Here is an 18,455-nt window from a genome sequence, read left to right on the forward strand (position 1 = left end):
ATTTTTTTTTTTTTAAAAAAAAAAACTTTGCTAAAACTCATATCTAAAATTTATTAAATGTATGTATTTCGTATCTTTCTTAAAATAATTTCAAAGCTCAAAAAAAATGATTCAAGCATATCTTCAAGAAAATAAAGAATATACATATAAATAAATCAATCAAGTATATATACTACTAAAAGCGAATCTAAAGGAACACTTGGCAGCATATTATTAAAAAATTCCCGCCAAAATTACTTTCTAAAAAAATCGTCATTATATAAAAATAAAGATTGCATTTAGATTATGATTTTTTTTATATAAATTCTAAAATAAACTTCTTAGGGTCTGTTCTCTTACGTTCAGCTCAGTTCAGTTCAGTTCAGCTTAGTTCAGTTCAGTTCAGTTCAGTTCAGCTCCTAATTTCCTTCTCTTATAAAATATTCATTTCAGTTCAGTTCAGTTTAATTCAGTTCAATTCAGTTCAGCTCAATTCAGTTCAGTTCAGCTGAGTTCAGTCAATGAGAACAAGCCCTTAAAATATCAACTTGCACATTATAACTATAAATATTTTCTCTCACATGTTTTAATTGTTATAATATATTTCGTGCACTATTAATTTTTATATAATTATATTATTATCATAATTATTCAACAACCGTGCATTTGCACGGGGTTTAACCTAGTATAAAATAAAAAAAACATAGCATTACAAACACATTAGAGCAAGAACCAAAAAAAGAAAAAAGTTTGGAAAATGTTTGTCATCAATTATTTATTCTATGATAATGTGTAATCTATCATATGAGGAAATAATTATTTACTCTACTATCATGACATTGAGTTATCTTAAATATAAGGAAATAAGATATTTTTGATCTATTTTGATAATGAGTGATCTAAATACAAGGAAACAAATAACTTGTCTATCCTTTTTTATTTTTGAAGAAATAAATAATTTGTCTATCTTATTGATTGTTTATACCTTATTTGATTCTCAATTTCATTGATAATTATGGTAACAACTTGTTTAATTATTTTGGCAATAAAAATATTTTGGATGAATCATCGCATAGAACTATCTAGACTTATGCTCTATTCTTTGGACTTATTTTCATATTGATTCGGTTGAGTTCAAGTTCAGTTAATATCATGAAATTAAAAAATATATATAGTAACAATAATAATTAATATTATAATAATGACAATACCAATTAAGGCCCCGTTCACTTTGTCTTATTTTTGCTGAATTGAAATTATTTTTACTAAGCTAAAATTATTTTTGCTGAACTTAAATTATTTATACTGAACTGAAATTAATTTTATTGAATTGAAATTATTTTTGCTGATCTACAATTATTTTTACTGATTTTCTATTATGTTTCTTCTTTAAGTTTACTGATTTTTACTGAATTGAAATTATTTTTACCGAACTATAATTATTTTTGCTGAACTAAACTTATTTCTACTGAACTGAAACTAATTTTACTGAACTGAAATTATTTTTACTGAATATTATTTTTTTAAGGTGAAATGAATAAGCCTAATGATAATCCAAATTATTTTATTGCCAAAATAATAAAACAAGTTTTTACCACAATTATAAAATAATATGAGAATCAAATAATGATAAACAAATAGGAAAGTATCAATAAAATAGATAGTCAAATTTTTGTTTTCTTATATGATTAGATCACACATTATCAAGATATTATGGAAAATATTTTATTTCCCTTATGTTTAAGATCATTCAATGTCAAATTAGTATGGTAAATATTTTATTTCCTTATATTGTAGATTACACATTACCAATCGGATGTACTACCTCCGTTTTTTTTAGTTGACACGTTTTGACTTTAGCACTATTCACTCATTTTCCTTTGTCCATGATTTGTGCTTTATACGTAATGAAAAATATCGTCATGTGAGATCTTGTTAGATTCGTAAGAATATATATATTTCTAATATCAAATTTTCATAATTTTTTGTTTATCGGTAATTAAAGATATTAATGATTGAAATTCTTGTGCGTTGGCAAACGTGACTAAAAAAAGAAATAGAGGAAATAAGATTGATGATAAAATTTTTGCTTTATTATTATTTATTGTTGTTATCATATTATTATTATTATTATTATTATTATTATTATTATTATTATTATTATTATTATTATTATTATTATTATTATTATTATTATTATTATTATTATTATTATCATTATTATTATCATTATCATTATCATTATTATTTTATTCAAAAACCGACAAAGTCATACATCCTACAAAAAAATTAGTAGAAATCTAAGATACAAATTAAAATAGGCCCCCACTCCTCTATCTATAGCAATCATATCCTAGTAACTAAGATATGAGCAGCAGCACGCGCGTACCCAAATGTCTTTGAGTTTTCGAGAAATTCTAGACCTACTTTTTTTTTTTTTAGGGAAAATTCTAGACCTACTTCAGCGGGTATTGTTGTTATTAATACGGAGTATTTTAATTCTTATTATTGTTGTTTTATTATCATTATTATTATTGTAATGGTTAATGTCAATATTATCATTAATACTAGGTTATTAGTTCCCGTGCCTTGCACGGAAATTTTCAATAATCATTCTTGAACTATCATTATAATTAATTTTTTATAAACAAAAAAAATATATAATGCAGTTGACAAATTTTTTTTATCAAAATAAAGGATTACGAAAGATTTGTTAGGTATAAAATGACGTAAAAAATTATCAAACTCATGTTAAGAATGTTTTATATATATAGAGAGAGAGAGAGAGAGAGAGGCTCATATAAGAACCCTCCTCTATATAAAAATCCAATCTTATATAAGAATCCATCTCAACCGTTCAATGATTTTGATCTAACCATCTAAAATCCCTTTTTAGTAATGGCATTTTTGTAATTTTAATAACTCTTTTTCAATCTTTAAATAAAAGAAAACCCTAAATCTCTCTCCTTAGCATTTTCTCTCTCCTCAACATTTTCTCTCTCCTCAGCATTTTCTCTGTTCTCTCTCCTCTACCTCAAGAACTTGGTAAGATTTTTTTTTTTTTTTTTTTTTTTTTTTTTTTTTTTTTTTTTGCGTTTTTTTTTTGCCATTTTAAGTTCAATTGTTTTTATATTTGGTTCGATTTTGTTGAATTTTTTTTTTGGCGATTTAAAGTTTATTTTTTTGGTTTTTTATTTTTTTTCGATTTTTAAATATATTTTTTTAATTTCCAGTTTTTTTTTTTTCGATTTTTTATTTTCAAGTTGTTTTTTCGATTCTTTTTTACGATTTTCCAGTTTTTTTTTTTTTTATTTTCCAGTTTTTTTTTTCGATTTCTTATTTTCAATTTTTTTTACGATTTTTTTTTCGATTTTCCATTTTTTAATTCTATTTTTCAGTTTTTTTTTCCATTTTTTTTTTTTTTTTTTTTTTTTTTCGATTTCTTATTTTCAATTTTTTTTTTACGATTTTTTTTTCTATTTTCCAGTTTTTTTTTTTTTTTTTTTGTCGATTTTCCATTTTTTTCGATTTCTTATTTTCAATTTTTTTTTTCGATTTTCCATTTTGTTTTTTTATATTTTCCATTTTGTTTTTTTGTCCATTTTCCATTTTTTTTTCGATTTTTATTTTCAAGTTTTTTTTTTTTATTTTTCGTTTTTTTTTCCAATTTTTTTTTTTCGATTTCAATTTTTTATTTTTAATTCGTTTTTTTTCTTCCTCGTTTTTTCCTCTGTTTTTATTTTTCAATTTTCCATTTTGTTATTTATATTTTCCAGTTTTTTTTTATTTTTTTTTTATTGTCCATTTTCCATTTTTTTTTTCGATTTTTATTTTCAAGTTTTTTATTTTTATTTTTCGTTTTTTTTTCCAGTTTTTTTTTTCGATTTCAAATTTTTATTTTTATTTCGTTTTTTTTCCCTAATTTTTTTCGCTTTTTTTTTTTTTTTTTTTTTAAGTTTCTAGTTTTCATTTTCAATTTTTTTTTCCAAATTTTTTTTTCTTGCTTGAGTTTTTCTATTATTGGATTTTAATTTCAAATTGTTTTTTTTTACTATAATAGAAAACTTTAGAACATAAGGGAAAACTTTAGAACATAATAGAAATACTTTAGAACATATAGATAGAAAATGTTAGAACATTATAGAAATACTTTAGAACATAAGGGAAAACTTTAGAACATAAGTAAAAAATGTAATAAAACATAATAGAAAACTTTAGAACATATGGGAAAACTTTAGAACATAATATAAATACTTTAGAACATAAGGGAAAACTTTAGAACATAATAAGGGGAAACTTTAGAACATAGTAGAAAACTTTAGAACATAATATAAATATTTTAGAACATAAGGGAAAACTTTAGAACATAAGGGGAAAATATAATAGAAACATAATAAAATACTTTAGAACATAAGGGAAAACTTTAGAACATAATAGAAACATTATAACATAATAGAAAACTTTAAAACATAATAAGGGAAAACTTTAGAACATAGTAGAAAACTTTAGAACATATGGGAAAACTTTAGAACATAATATAAATACTTTAGAACATAAGGGAAAACTTTAGAACATAAGGGGAAAAATATAATAGAACATAATAGAAAACTTTTGAACATAATAGCAAACTTTATAACATAATAGAAATACTTTAGAACATAATAGAAAATCTTAGAATATAAAAGAATGATTTATATACATTAGCCTACTAGCTCAACGGATAGAGCATTGTGCAAATGCACAAAAGATGTGGGTTCGAATCCCACGTAGGTTCATTTTCATTGTGTCAAGACAAGAGGTTGTATGTGAGTTAAGTTGTTTTTGAAATTATTTATAGAGTTAACCTATGTAGGAATCGAACCTACATCTTCTATGCATTTGCATAGTGCTCTGCCAATTGAGCTAATAGGTTTAGCATATGTTCTAAAATATACTGAATTTGTTCTAAACCATGAACGAGAATATTAGAAAGATTTGCATAATCATACTACGTACTTTAGAACATAAACAAAATTTTTTTTTTCTATGTTCTAAATTTTTTTTCTTACTCCTATGTTCTAAATTTAGTCTACTTATGTTCTAAAGTTTTATTTTCCTATGTTCTAAATTTAGTCTACTTATGTTCTAAAGTTTTATTTTCATATGTTCTAAATTTAGTCTACTTATGTTCTAAAGTTTTATTTTCCTATGTTCTAAATTTAGTGTACTTATGTTCTAAAGTTTTATTTTCCTATGTTTTAAATTTTTTCTACCTATGTTCTAAAGTTTTTTTTTTCTATGTTCTAAATATTCTTTTTACCTATGTTCTAAATTCTTTTGTCTATGTTCTAATTTTTTTTTCTTATGTTCTAAATTTCTTCCTATGTTCTAAACATGTGCTCTACATTTTCTTCTTATGTTCTAAATTATATTTTTGTCTATATTCTAAATGTTTTCTTATGTTCTAAACATGTGCTTTAAATTTTTTTCCTATGTTCTAAACATGTGCCTTCAATTTTCTTCTATGTTTTAATTATTTAGCCTATGTTCTAAATTTTCTTCTACCTATGTTCTAAATTTTTTTTCCTATGTTTTAAGTTTTCTTTTGCATGTGTTCTAAAATTTTTACTATGTTCTAAATTATTTTCCTATATTCTATATATTATTGTCTATGTTCGAAATATATTTCCTACGTTCGAAATTTTTCTCTATGTTCTAAATTTATTTTCAATGTTCTTAATTTTTTCTATATATGTTCTAAATTTTTTCTATCTATGTTCTAAATTTTAACCTATGTTCTAAATTTTTTCACCTTATGCTCTAAATTTTTTTTCCTATGTTCTAAATTGCTTTCCTATGTTCTAAACTTATTTTCTATGCTCTTATTTTTTCCCAATATTCTAAATTTTTTATTTTTTTTCCACCCTAGATCATTATGCTAAATGCTAAATGTTTTACCTCTATGACAAATTTAGAACATAAATATAAACATAATACACCTACATTTAAAGCAAGAAAATAGGAGAGAATCCCTTAGCCTTCGATTTAATTGCATTAACCACCATCACAGCATCTGACTTGAGGTGAACAACTGTGAAGCCCAGCCTTCTGGCAAGCTGCAAGCCAAACCTGCATGCAACAGCTTCAGCAGCTCCCATGTCCCACCCTGCACCCACTTGACGGACAGCAGCAGCAAGAAGCAGCCCCTACTCGCTTCTAATAACCACGCCCAAGCCTATTTTTGCACCCATATGAGCATCACAATTCACCTTCACCATCCCAACATTTGAACAAGACCAAGAGCTAGGAGCACGACACACAGTAGGAGTAGCCCTTTGTGTCACTTTAGATGCATACTCATTGCTCTCTCTGACGTAATTCATCCACCCTCTTGCTACCTCAACAACATTAAACGATTCCTGCTCAAAGATGCCTTTGTTTCTACAACGCCACGCAGCCCACAACACAAATAAATCTTTAGAACATAATACATCTAAATTAAGAGCATAAGCATAATATACCTAAAATTAGAAAACAATTAATATTTTTCATGGCTTTGAATAGCAACTACATTTCAGGCATCAATTATACAAGTATAAACACGTACGAAATATTTGATACGGTAATAAGTTCAATCACCCTAAGATCATTATTTTTCAATAGTGCTCATCAAGTGTGCTGTTAGACCTAAATTATGGCCCACCAAGAGGGATCAATTCCGGTAACTAACTCTGGGTTCGGTGAGTTGGATCAGGGCTATTTCAAATGAGCCACGCTAAATTAGCGTGTCTAAAAAGTCGAAATGTTAATCAGGTTTTGTTCTGGTAGGTTCTGATCAGGTCAGGTTAGTTTTTGACACCTTTACTCAGCGGTCACTACTACTGCACGAAGAGAAACTACCAGTAAATGCAGAGATTAAAACTAAGCATATTATATATTAATGAAGAGCACAATGGAAATCCTTCTTTAGTCAGACTCAAACCACCATACCTTCAAGACCAAAAAAAAGCCTTCGTATGGATGAAAAATCACACCCAAACAATCACAAGCCAGGCTGAATATACTCACAAGCCCAATTCTCCAGTAAAAAATCAGCATAGTGTTTAATGGGCTTGATTATGCTCCCAGTATTACTAAAAACAAATCCCAACCTCTACCGAAATAAAATTAAGAATCCTAATGCTCGAAGCTGTTCAAGATTCTTCTAGTAAATAAGAACCCAGACACAATCCAATTCAAAACATGTCAAGCAAACAGCAAAATATTAATTTCAATAGAAACAACACAATGAGACTAGAGGCAGCCAGGGATACTAACAATGCAAAGCACAGTACATAAATCCACAAAAAAAAAAATCTACTCTTGAGCAGTAAGCACCCATTAATTAGCCACAAATCACAATTTATTCTCTCAAACTGCTAGCATAACACATAACCCAAACATGGACCATAAACCTTCTCTCATAACAGAATGTATTCAATAGAAAAGTCTGAAAAGAATCGAACAAAAATCGATCGAAAATCGAACAAAAATCGATCGAAAATCATTCGCAAAAATCACACAAAATAATTCGCAAAAATCGAACAAAATAATTCGCAAAGATTCGAACCCTAAATTTGCTAAACTCGAACTCAAAATAATCAAACTCCATACGAAAAATCCAACTCAAAAATCGCACAAAATAATACGCAAAAATCGACTCCTAAAAATCGCAAAAATAGAACCCTAAATCCGAACCCTAAAAATTGCAAAAATCACCAATTAAAACTGCAAATTCACTTGAACATCATGCTAATTTCATGAAAATTTGAACAAAATCGAAAAGAAAAACATACCTGAAGCGAAAATCCTTCAAATTGCAACTTGTATCAGATTTTTGGGGGTTTTAGGAGAGAGAAAATGAGAAAATCGAGAAGAAGAGAGAGAAAGTTAGAGGAGAGAGAAAAGGTTGGGAGGTGGGTAAGGGGTTGAAAAAGTTGGACACGTGTTTTAATCTTAACCGTCTAAAACAACTTGATCCTACGGTTGAGATGGATTCTTATATATCTAGGGTTCTTATATATCTAGGGGTTCTTACCGGATCCCTCCCCTATATATATATATATATATATATATATATATATATATTCTATCAAGTTCTAAAGATTATCATATATGTTCTAAATCATTTATATTTGATTTTAAAGGAAAATTGTTGAAAATGATGCGGAAGTAATTGACAAAGCTGAATTTGAGAAACATGTGCAAAGTCAGAAACGAAAAAAAAGTGCCAAGCTTTCATCAAGGATTCAACCAACTAGAAAAATGAAAGCAAAAGAAGAAGAAGATGATGATGATGATGAAAATGATGATGAGGATGTGAAAAAAAATCAGAAAAATAAGAAAAGAAAGATTGAAAAAGAAAAGGATGATGAGGATGTGAAAATAATCAAAGTGGAAAAAAATAAGAGATCGGCTTATCAAAGAGTTACCGCTAAGGAATTGATGAAACAAGTGTTGGTAAATCTCTCTGATAAGCATAAACAAGCTATTCAAAAAATTGGATTTGGTGCTTTTTTGAACTTGGATGCACCACATTATGTGGATTCTTGGTAAGCACTAGTGTTCTAAAGTTTTCTCATATGTTCTAAAGTTTTCCATTATGTTCTAAAGTTTTCCCTTATGTTCTAAAGTATTTCTATTATGTTCTATGATTTTCTATTATGTTTGAAATTATTTATATTACATGTCAATCTTTTAAAGCACTTTAAATTTTATATATATGTTATAATTTACATATCAATGTTCTAAAATAATAGTAATTGAGTTCTAAATTCCATGTCAATGTTCTAATTATATTATTAATTTTTTAGTTGGAAGCATTTGGTGAATTTTATGAAGAAGTTGATAAGAAGAGTGCAATTATTTCCACTTATGAAACAAGAAATGTTGAGATGAGATGGAAAAGCAACCAGAATAAACATGATTGTGGAGTATTTCTGTTGAAGCACATGGAATCCTATGAAGGCCAATGTCAAAAACAATGGAATTCAGGACTAGAGAAGGATAATGTAAATACAAAACATATATGATTAGGTTCTAATTACGTGTTAATGTTTTAAAGTAATTCTTATTATGTTCTAAATTACATGTATATGTTCTAAAGTCATTTTTTTTTGTGCAGTTTGAGCAAATGAAAAGGTTACGAGTGGAGTATTGTGGGAAGATTATAACATCAGAAGTAAATGAAGAACGGAAAAGAGTGTTGAAGATGGCTAGAAAGTGGTCAAAGATCAACAAATTTTGATATTTGATTGTGTAAATTTCAAGTATATATAATAGTAATTTTTTGTACAAATATATGATTATGGACATAACTTTTTTGAACATGTGTATATTTTGAAACATTAATATCATTTGGAACATTAACCTAATTTCAAGTTATTTTGATTGTGTTCTAATGTATATAAAGTAATTCTTAATATGTTCTAAGTTGCATGTGTATGTTCTAAAGTAATTCTTATTATGTTCTAATTTATTATTATAATGTTTTAAAGTATTTAAGTTGTTACTTGCAAAATTTGCGCAAAATAAATGGTTCACATTAGTTGAAAAATATTATGTTATCTCATACTCATCCAAACCCCATTCTCATATTATAATATTGCCAAAAATTATGTTAATAAAAGAATAAGAGTTATAATATAATCATGTTATATTATAATTGTAAACATTAGAATATAGAGAATAATTGGACAAAAAATAATATGTATTATGTTCTCAAAATAATAAAAAAAATGTATAAAAGAAAAATTTACACAAAATTTTTTCCATGTGCTATTTCCTAAAAATAAAAAGTCCCATGCGGTTGTACGAATAGCATAATCAACCTGAAAAAAAAAAAATTAATAATTAGAACATAAACACATTATAAATTTTAGAACATATTTGATGCATTTTAAAACATAAAGTATTAAGTTTAAAACTCAAAGTATTTATATAATATGTTTTAAAGTATTTTTTATTATGTTCGAAAGTTTTCCCTTATGTTCTAAAGTTTTCTATTATGTTTTATTATATTTTTCCCTTATATTCTAAAGTTTTCTATTATGTTCTAATGTTTTTATTATGTTCTAAAAATTTCTATTATGTTCTATTATATTTTTCCCTTATGTTCAAAAGTTTTCCCATATGTTCTAAAGTATTTCTATTATGTTCTAAAGTTTTACCATATGTTCTAAATAATTTCTGTTATGTTCTAACATTTCTATCCATATGTTCTAAAGTATTTCTATTATGTTCTAAAGTTTTCCCTTATGTTCTAAAGTTTTCTATTATGTTCTATTATATTTTTTCCTTATGTTATAATAAAATCATGTTATTTTATAATTGTAAACATAAGAATATAGAGAATAATTGGACAAAAAATAATATGTCATTATGTTCTCAAAATAATAAAAAAATATATAAAAAAAAAATTTACACAAAATTTTTTTTTTGTTCTATTTCCTATAAATAAAATGTCCCATGCGGTTGTACGAATAGCATAGTCAACCTGAAAAAAAAAATTAATAATTAGAACATAAATACATTATAAATTTTAGAACATATTTGATGCATTTTAAAACATATACAAAATGTTTAAATTAAAAATTCAAAATATTAAATTTAAATTCAAACATATTTGATTAATTTTTTCTTATGTTCTAATTAGTAATAATTTTAATTTATTACTAATTAGAACATAAGAAAAAAATGTTTACTTACAATATCACTTGACTTTCCCTGGACAATTACGACTATCATGATGACCAAGCTCTCCACATGCTCTACATAATCTTTTCTTTTTTTGACTTTGTTCAACAGCTTTTTCTCTGTCACTCTTCATTCTCTTGTCACTATTTGGAACATGCGTATCATTTGGAATAGGGGTATCATTTGGAACATTAACTTGATTTGGAACATGAACCCCTGTACCTTTGTTTTTTGAAATTTTTGGAGCTTTAATCAAAACTTCAGAAGGTAAACTAGCTCCAATAAGCATTTCAATGTCTTTAACTTTGCTACAAAAATTGTTGCTTCCATTTGTTGTTTTCTTCTGTTCCAAATCTATTCTCATGGCTCGAAGTTTTTTGACAAGATCACTTAAATCATCTTCATTGTTTTGCACTAAACTCACACAAGCATGAATTTCACACCACAAATCATTTAATAGCATCTTTTTATCTACAGCATTAAGACATTCCTCTAAAACATTACCCTCTAAATCAAAAATGGGCTTCTTATAAGCCATTGTACACCATCTATTTAGAACGTAAGTGTTGGGAATTTTTTCTAACATCCTTGCTTTCCACACCCAAATCATATGCCTACAAGGCACACCATCACGTTCAAATTTTTTACAAAAACACTTGGTATCTAAGGTAGTTGGATCAAAAACAACATCAAAAGCCCTCCTCCTAGATCCTTCCCTTAATTTGAAAATGTAAATCTCATTGTTATTCTTCATCTCCTCAACACCACAATTAAAACATCCAATTTCAAGCTCATATTGAAAATCATAAAAAATTGTTGTTGTAAACAACTCAGAAGCATCTTTTTCTAAAGGAATTGGAGTCTTACACTCTGGACGCTTATTCTTTGAATCATTATCCATTTTATTTTGAGTGTGCCTTTGAGCATCCAATGCACATTCAAACCTATAGAAAATAAAAATTAACTTTAGAACATAGAAAATAACTTTAGAACATAAAGTGAATTACATTAGAACATATTAAAATAATACACATAATCTAAATACTATTAAAACATTAAACTAAAACTTTAAAACATTTAAGACAATATTTATAAAATAAAAGAGAGTTGAAAAAAATGGTAAAATTATAAAATAAAAAATAAATAAATAAATAAAAATAAAAAAAAAATAAAAAAACTTTAAAGCATTAAAGAAAAACTTTTGAACATAAAGATTAAAATTAGAACATATTTAGACATTTACATATTACCTCATGTAAAACTCAATCAAAGTGAGATGGGGATTTGTGAACATAGTGAAAAAATTATTTTCACTTTCGGATCTAGATGTGGTCCTCATGATGCCACCTAAAAATAAATCTCTGAAATACGCTGGAATCCACATATCACGTATGTTGAACATGTGAGCCAACCACTCATGATCGTTCAAATTAAATTCTGAAATAACTTTGTTCCACTTTTCTTCAAATTCTGCTGGCTCAATCTCTAAATGCCAAACACATGCACAAAGTTTTTTCAAAAAATCAGTTTCTTGGGTAATTGCCCGACCTACTTTTTCAGGCACCTTTTTCATAATATGCCACATACAAAACCTATGTTCTGTAGTTTGAAAAACATTACGAACAGCAACTTTCATTGCAGGATCTTGATCGGTAATCAAACACACAGGCTCATTATTTCCCATTGATTTAAGAAAAGTTTTGAAAACCCATTCGAAAGATGATATATCTTCATGAGCTACAAAAGAAGCCGCAAAAGTAACACATTTCTTATGGTGATCAACTCCAGTAAATGGACCAAAGATCATATTATATCTGTAACATACACAAATTATATATGCAGAAAATATTAGAACATAAGGATTAACTTTAGAACATAAAGGTAAATTGTGTAGCATAAAGGTATACTTTAGAACATTAAGGATAAACTTTAGAACATAAAGATAAATTGTGAAGCATAAATGTATACTTTAGAACATTAACGATAAACTTTAGAGCATAGAAATTTAATTTAATTATTAAACTTGCCAATATTTTAGAACATAATGCATCTATGTTTAGTATATCAGCAATATATGTTTAGAACATTAGCAATATATGTCTAGAACATAAGATATACATAATCTAGAACATAAGAAATATATGTTTAGAACATCAAAACATGATAGATATTAATTTAGGAACATAAAAAAATCTACATTTAGAGCATCACCTGTTTGTTTGGAACGTTGTATCAAAAGATACCATATCACCAAAAAGTGCATAATTTTTGCGACAAATAGGATCAGCCCATAAAGCTCTACAAAGTCTACCTTCTTCATCAACATCATAGTAAAAAAAAAAGGCACTCCAAAGCAATTTCTTATTTTGAAAGTTATCCACAAACATTTGGGCATCTGATCCAGCAATATAAGCCTTCAAATCTCTATAAAAGTTTTTGAAATCTTGTTTAGATGCACCAACATTATCATGTGATCCAGCTAATTCTTTCATCATTGTATAAGACCTCACAGGACCAACATTTACCTGTGTACAAAAACAAAGAGAAAAAAAAATTACTATGATTAAAGATCAACTTTAGAACAAAGAAAACAATATTTGGCACATAAAAATAAATCACCTTTGAATTATCAACAATCAACTTCTTATGCATAATATGCATTTTTCTATTATCCTTTTGAAATTTTGCACAACTTGGAGTATATAAACAATGATTATGTTCTTCTTTGAATTGACTAACAACATACTTTCCTGCATCATATCTCATACATATGTGAGCATTGCATCCTACACGAGTCACTAAACGTTTCCTAGTAATATGAACTTTTCCTTCTTCATTAACAGTTTGTTGAGCAATAGGTTTTTTTGTTGCCTTGAAACCTTCCTTATTACAAACTCCATATTGAAAAGCAATTATATCTTTGTTATTCTTCTTCCTTGTAGTAGTAGATTTCCTAGAAGTAAACCCAGCGGCATTTGCATATGCTTTATAAAAACTAAGACCCTCTTCGGGATCTTTGAATATCATCCCCAAACGAGGTTTTAACTCTTCGGGAACACTTGGAATCCATTCCTTAGTGGTACCACCAGGGCAAAACGATCCAACAACCTCAGGAGTACGATAAATATCACCAACTGCATTAGAACATAAAGAGAAAGAGAAACATACATAGAAAACTTTAGAACATAATGAAAAAAGTTTAGAACATTAAAAATAAACTTTAGAACATAGTAAATTACTTTATAACATACATAATAAAATTTAGAATAAAGTGAAAAAATTTAGAAAATAAAGAATTACTTTAGAACATAACTAGAATTTTTTTTGAATATTAAACAAATTTTGAACATAATCAACAAATTTACAAAATTACTTTAAAATATACAACTAAGTAAAGTTTAGAACATGTAAGTAAATTGAAATTAAAGTATTAAAACAATGAAAATTACCTGAATGAGTAACAACGGAAGAAGGAGAATTATCTTGAACATCATCTAAATCCATGAATATGCCAAAACCTAATTATCATAAATACAAATTGTAGTAAAAAACCAATCTAAAATTACTTATAGAAGAAAAAGGTAATTAAAGTTTATGTATTATTTTTCCCTTATGTTCTAAAGTATTTCTTTTATATTCTAAGATTTTCTATTATGTTCTAAAGTATTTCTATTATGCCATAAAGTTTGCTATTATGTTCAAAAGTTTTCTATTAAGTTCTATTATATTTTTCCCCTTATGTTCTAAAGTTTTCCCTTATGTTCTAAAGTATTTATATTATGTTCTAAAGTTTTCCCATGTGTTTTTAAAAGTTTTCTACTATGTTCTAAAGTTTTCTCTTATTATGTTTTAAAGTTTTCTATTATGTTATAATGTTTCTATTATGTTCTAAAGTTTTCCCTTATGTTCTAAAGTATTCCCTTATTATGTTATAAAGTTTTCTATTATGTTCTATTATATTTTCCCCTTATGTTCTAAAGTATTTATATTATGTTCTAAAGTTTTTCCATATGTTCTAAAGTTTTCTACTATGTTCTAAAGTTTTCCCTTATTATGTTCTAAAGTTTTCTATTATGTTCTATTATATTTTCCCCTTATGTTCTAAAGTTTTCCCTTATGTTCTAAAGTATTTATATTATGTTCTAAAGTTTTCCCATATGTTCTAAAGTTTTCTACTATGTTCTAAAGTTTTCCCTTATTATGTTCTAAAGTTTTCCCTTATGTTCTAAAGTTTTCCCATATGTTCTAAAGTTTTCCCTTATTATGTTTTAAAGTTTTCTATTATGTTTTAAAGTTTTCTATTATGTTCTAAAGTTTTCCCATATGTTCTAAAGTTTTCTACTATGTTCTAAAGTTTTCCCTTATTATGTTTTAAAGTTTTCTATTATGTTCTAAAATTTTCCCATATGTTCTAAAGTTTTTATTATGTTCTAAAGTTTTTCCATATGTTCTAAAGTTTTCTATTATGTTTTATTATATTTTTTACTTATGTTCTAAAGTTTCCCCTTATGTTCAAAAGTATTTCTATTATGTTCTAACATTTTCTATCTATATGTTCTAAAGTATTCCTATTATGTTCTAAAATTTTCCCTTATGTTCTAAAGTTTTCTATTATAATAAAAAAAAAAACAATTTGAAATTAAAATCCAATAATAGAAAAACTCAAGCAAGAAAAAAAAATTTGCTTAAAATTAAAATTAAAAAATTGAAATCGAAAATAAAAAACTGGAAAAAAAAAACGAAAAATAAAAAAAAAACTTGAAAATAAAAATCGAAAAAAAAATGGAAAATGGACAAAAAAAAAAAAAAAAAAAAAACTGGAAAATATAAATAACAAAATGGAAAATCGAAAAAAAATTTTGAAAATAAGAAATTGAAAAAAATGGAAAATCGACAAAAAAAAAATGGAAAATAGAAAAAAAAATCGTAAAAAAAATTGAAAATAAGAAATCGAAAAAAAAAATGGAAAATCGACAAAAAAAAAAAAAAAAAAAAAAAAAACTGGAAAAAAAAACTGAAAAATAGAATTAAAAAAATGGAAAATCGAAAAAAAAAATCGTAAAAAAAATTGAAAATAAGAAATCGAAAAAAAAATGGAAAATCGACCAAAAAAACTGAAAAATAAAAAAAAATAAAAAAAAATAAAAAAAAAACTGGAAAATCGTAAAAAAGAATCGAAAAATCTTATATAAGAAAATAAAAAATCGAAAAAAAAAAAACTGGAAATTAAAAAAATATATTATTAAAAATCGAAAAAAATAAAAAAACCAAAAAAATAAAATAAATAAACTTACCAAGTTCCTTGAGGTAGAGGAGAGAGAACAGAGAAAATGTTGAGGAGAGAGATTTAGGGTTTTCTTTTATTTAAAGATTGAAAAGGAGTTATTAAAAATGCCATTACTAAAGGGGGATTTTAGATGGTTAGATCAAAATCATTGAAGGGTTCGAGATGGATTCTTATATAAGATTGGATTCTTATATAGAGGAGGGTTCTTATATGAGTCTTCCTCTATATATATATATATATATATATATATATATATATATATATATATATATATATATATATATATATAAATTTGTGTTAACATATGTCAAATCTTTATTTATTTTAAGTAATTATATTATATAAGTTTAGCGAATTATTTTGTATAGATCTGTCTCTGTAATATAATTTTTTATTCAAAAAAAACAACTAAGGACACGCCAGGAAATGACACATGTCATTGTTGGTGTGTCTTTTAGTATAGAGGTACTTCTTGCTATGTAAATAGCGTAAACTCAATAATTGTTCACCATTCTTATTATGATAAATTAAGCGTTCGTGGTTCTCAAAGATTAGTCGAATTTTGAAAATCTTTGAGGAAGAAGAACAAGGCAAAAATTGATTATGGTTGCAAGGTATTTCAACGCCTAGATCATCGGGTGACAATAACTTCTTAACATCATACGATGGCCACAACATTATTCGATCGAGTAGGAGTCTAGTTTGAGCTTGATAATTTTGCTGAGGTTTAATAGCAATTGTTTTTTTTTTTTTATTATTTTTATTGACAACAAAAAAAACTTAAAAAAATTGATTATGTGATAGTTTTGGGGTAGAGCTGAGGTTTAATAGCAAAACTTGTCATTGTTAGTTATCATCGATCAATACACTATTTATACATAACAACTCAACGTAGCACTAATAAAACTAGGAATTATAACAAGATAAAATTCTAATACTACCAATAGATAACATTATTATAACCTAAGAATCTAAGATATTACAAATATGTAAATCTGTTAGAGATATGAGATATCGAAAAATATATGTGTGATATTTTTTCGTATATATCATTAAGAGCATAAAATATTTAGGATATTTATGTTAATATTATTTAAAGAATATGGTTATTCTAATCTAATATATATAAATAAAGTAGGCATTTTTGGAGAGCATTGGGAGCGCCACATAAGAAAAGGTATATTTTCGACCAATTAAAAATTAGATTTCTATTTTATTTTAGAATTAAAAAAATCACTCGCCACCTAAACAAAAGTGACGAATGAAATTTTAAATTTTTGCCACGTAGGTAAAAACGACGAATAGTAATTTATTAGGATTTTAATTATTTAAGAACACTAAATTTTATCATTTTTATTTGTTACAAAACTAAAAATTATCTTTAGATATTAGGATTTATATTATTTAAAAAACTAAAAAAATATATTTTGATATTTAAAAAATATAAATCATCATTTGATGTTAATGGTTTTATGTAAATATCTGATGATATGATACTTTCATACAAAATTTTAAAACTTATAATGCAAGAAAAAAAATTAAGAGATCACCAAAAAAATATTTATATACAAAATGTATATAAAAATTCGTGCATCACACGCCACATAAGCAAAAATAATATTTCGACCAATGAAAAATTAGATTTATATATTAATTTAGAATTTTAATTTTCAGTCGCCATTTAAGAAAAAATTAACAAATGAAATTTGAGAATTGAAAACAAAAAATAGTAATTTAAGATTTAAATAATGAAAAAAAACAAAAAATATCTTTTATATGATCTTTTACATTAGGATTTATATTATTTTAACAAATAATTAGAAATTAAAAAATATATTTTGATTTAATGATTTTATCTAACTATCCGATGAATGAGATAATATTTATTTCAATTTATAAACTCAATTTCTATATATGTAAAATTTGAATAAGAATAATTTAAAACGTAACAAAATATTTTATCTTAAATTAATGTTAAAATAATAGAATATATAGAAAATAAAAACAAAAAATATTAAGAAATTACAAAAAAATTGCACGGGCTTACATCTAGTATATCTTTTATAAAAGAGAGTTTTTTCCCAAAGTTTTAGAGAGCCACGCAGGATTTAATTTTCATAGCACGCCATGTAAGATTATAAAGTTTAGTGGTAGCCAATTAAATAAGATATTATTAATTTCTTTTAGAATTAATTAATTCAAATGCCACATAAGCAATATTGGCGAATGATATTAGGAATTTTATCATAAAGTATTCAGTTCAGTTGGGTTTTGTTCAGCTCCAATAAGTTCAGTTCAGTTTAGCTCATTTCAGTCAATCAGAACAGACCCTAATTGCCCTAAGTTTTACTCCTAAACTAATTGTGTATAATTGCCTTAGTTTCTTAAGTTATATATCTTTCTTTAGTGATCTTTTTTCATAAGTGATCTTTCTTTATCTTGAGTGATTTTTCTTTCTTAAGTGGCCTGGTCTCTC

At 25.7% G+C, this 18,455-nt stretch overlaps 2 protein-coding genes across 2 annotated transcripts; both read right to left on the reverse strand.

Moving 5' to 3' along the window:
* Positions 1-10,708: 10,708 nt before the first annotated feature.
* Positions 10,709-11,593, reverse strand: LOC145640578 (protein FAR1-RELATED SEQUENCE 2-like). Its single transcript, XM_081691830.1, has one exon. The coding sequence runs from the start codon at positions 11,591-11,593 to the stop codon at positions 10,709-10,711; it is 885 nt and encodes a 294-aa protein (XP_081547956.1).
* On the reverse strand, positions 11,489-14,196 carry LOC145640579 (protein FAR1-RELATED SEQUENCE 5-like). The gene is made up of 4 exons (XM_081691831.1): positions 14,142-14,196; positions 13,312-13,826; positions 12,904-13,217; positions 11,489-12,506 (listed from the first exon to the last, which is right to left on the reverse strand). The coding sequence occupies exons 1-4, from the start codon at positions 14,194-14,196 to the stop codon at positions 11,939-11,941; spliced, it is 1,452 nt and encodes a 483-aa protein (XP_081547957.1). The 3' UTR covers positions 11,489-11,938.
* Positions 14,197-18,455: the final 4,259 nt, after the last annotated feature.

Source organism: Chenopodium album, chromosome 7, assembly GCF_948465745.1.
Source record: "Chenopodium album chromosome 7, dcCheAlbu1.1, whole genome shotgun sequence".
In the NCBI taxonomy this organism is placed as follows: domain Eukaryota; kingdom Viridiplantae; phylum Streptophyta; class Magnoliopsida; order Caryophyllales; family Amaranthaceae; genus Chenopodium; species Chenopodium album.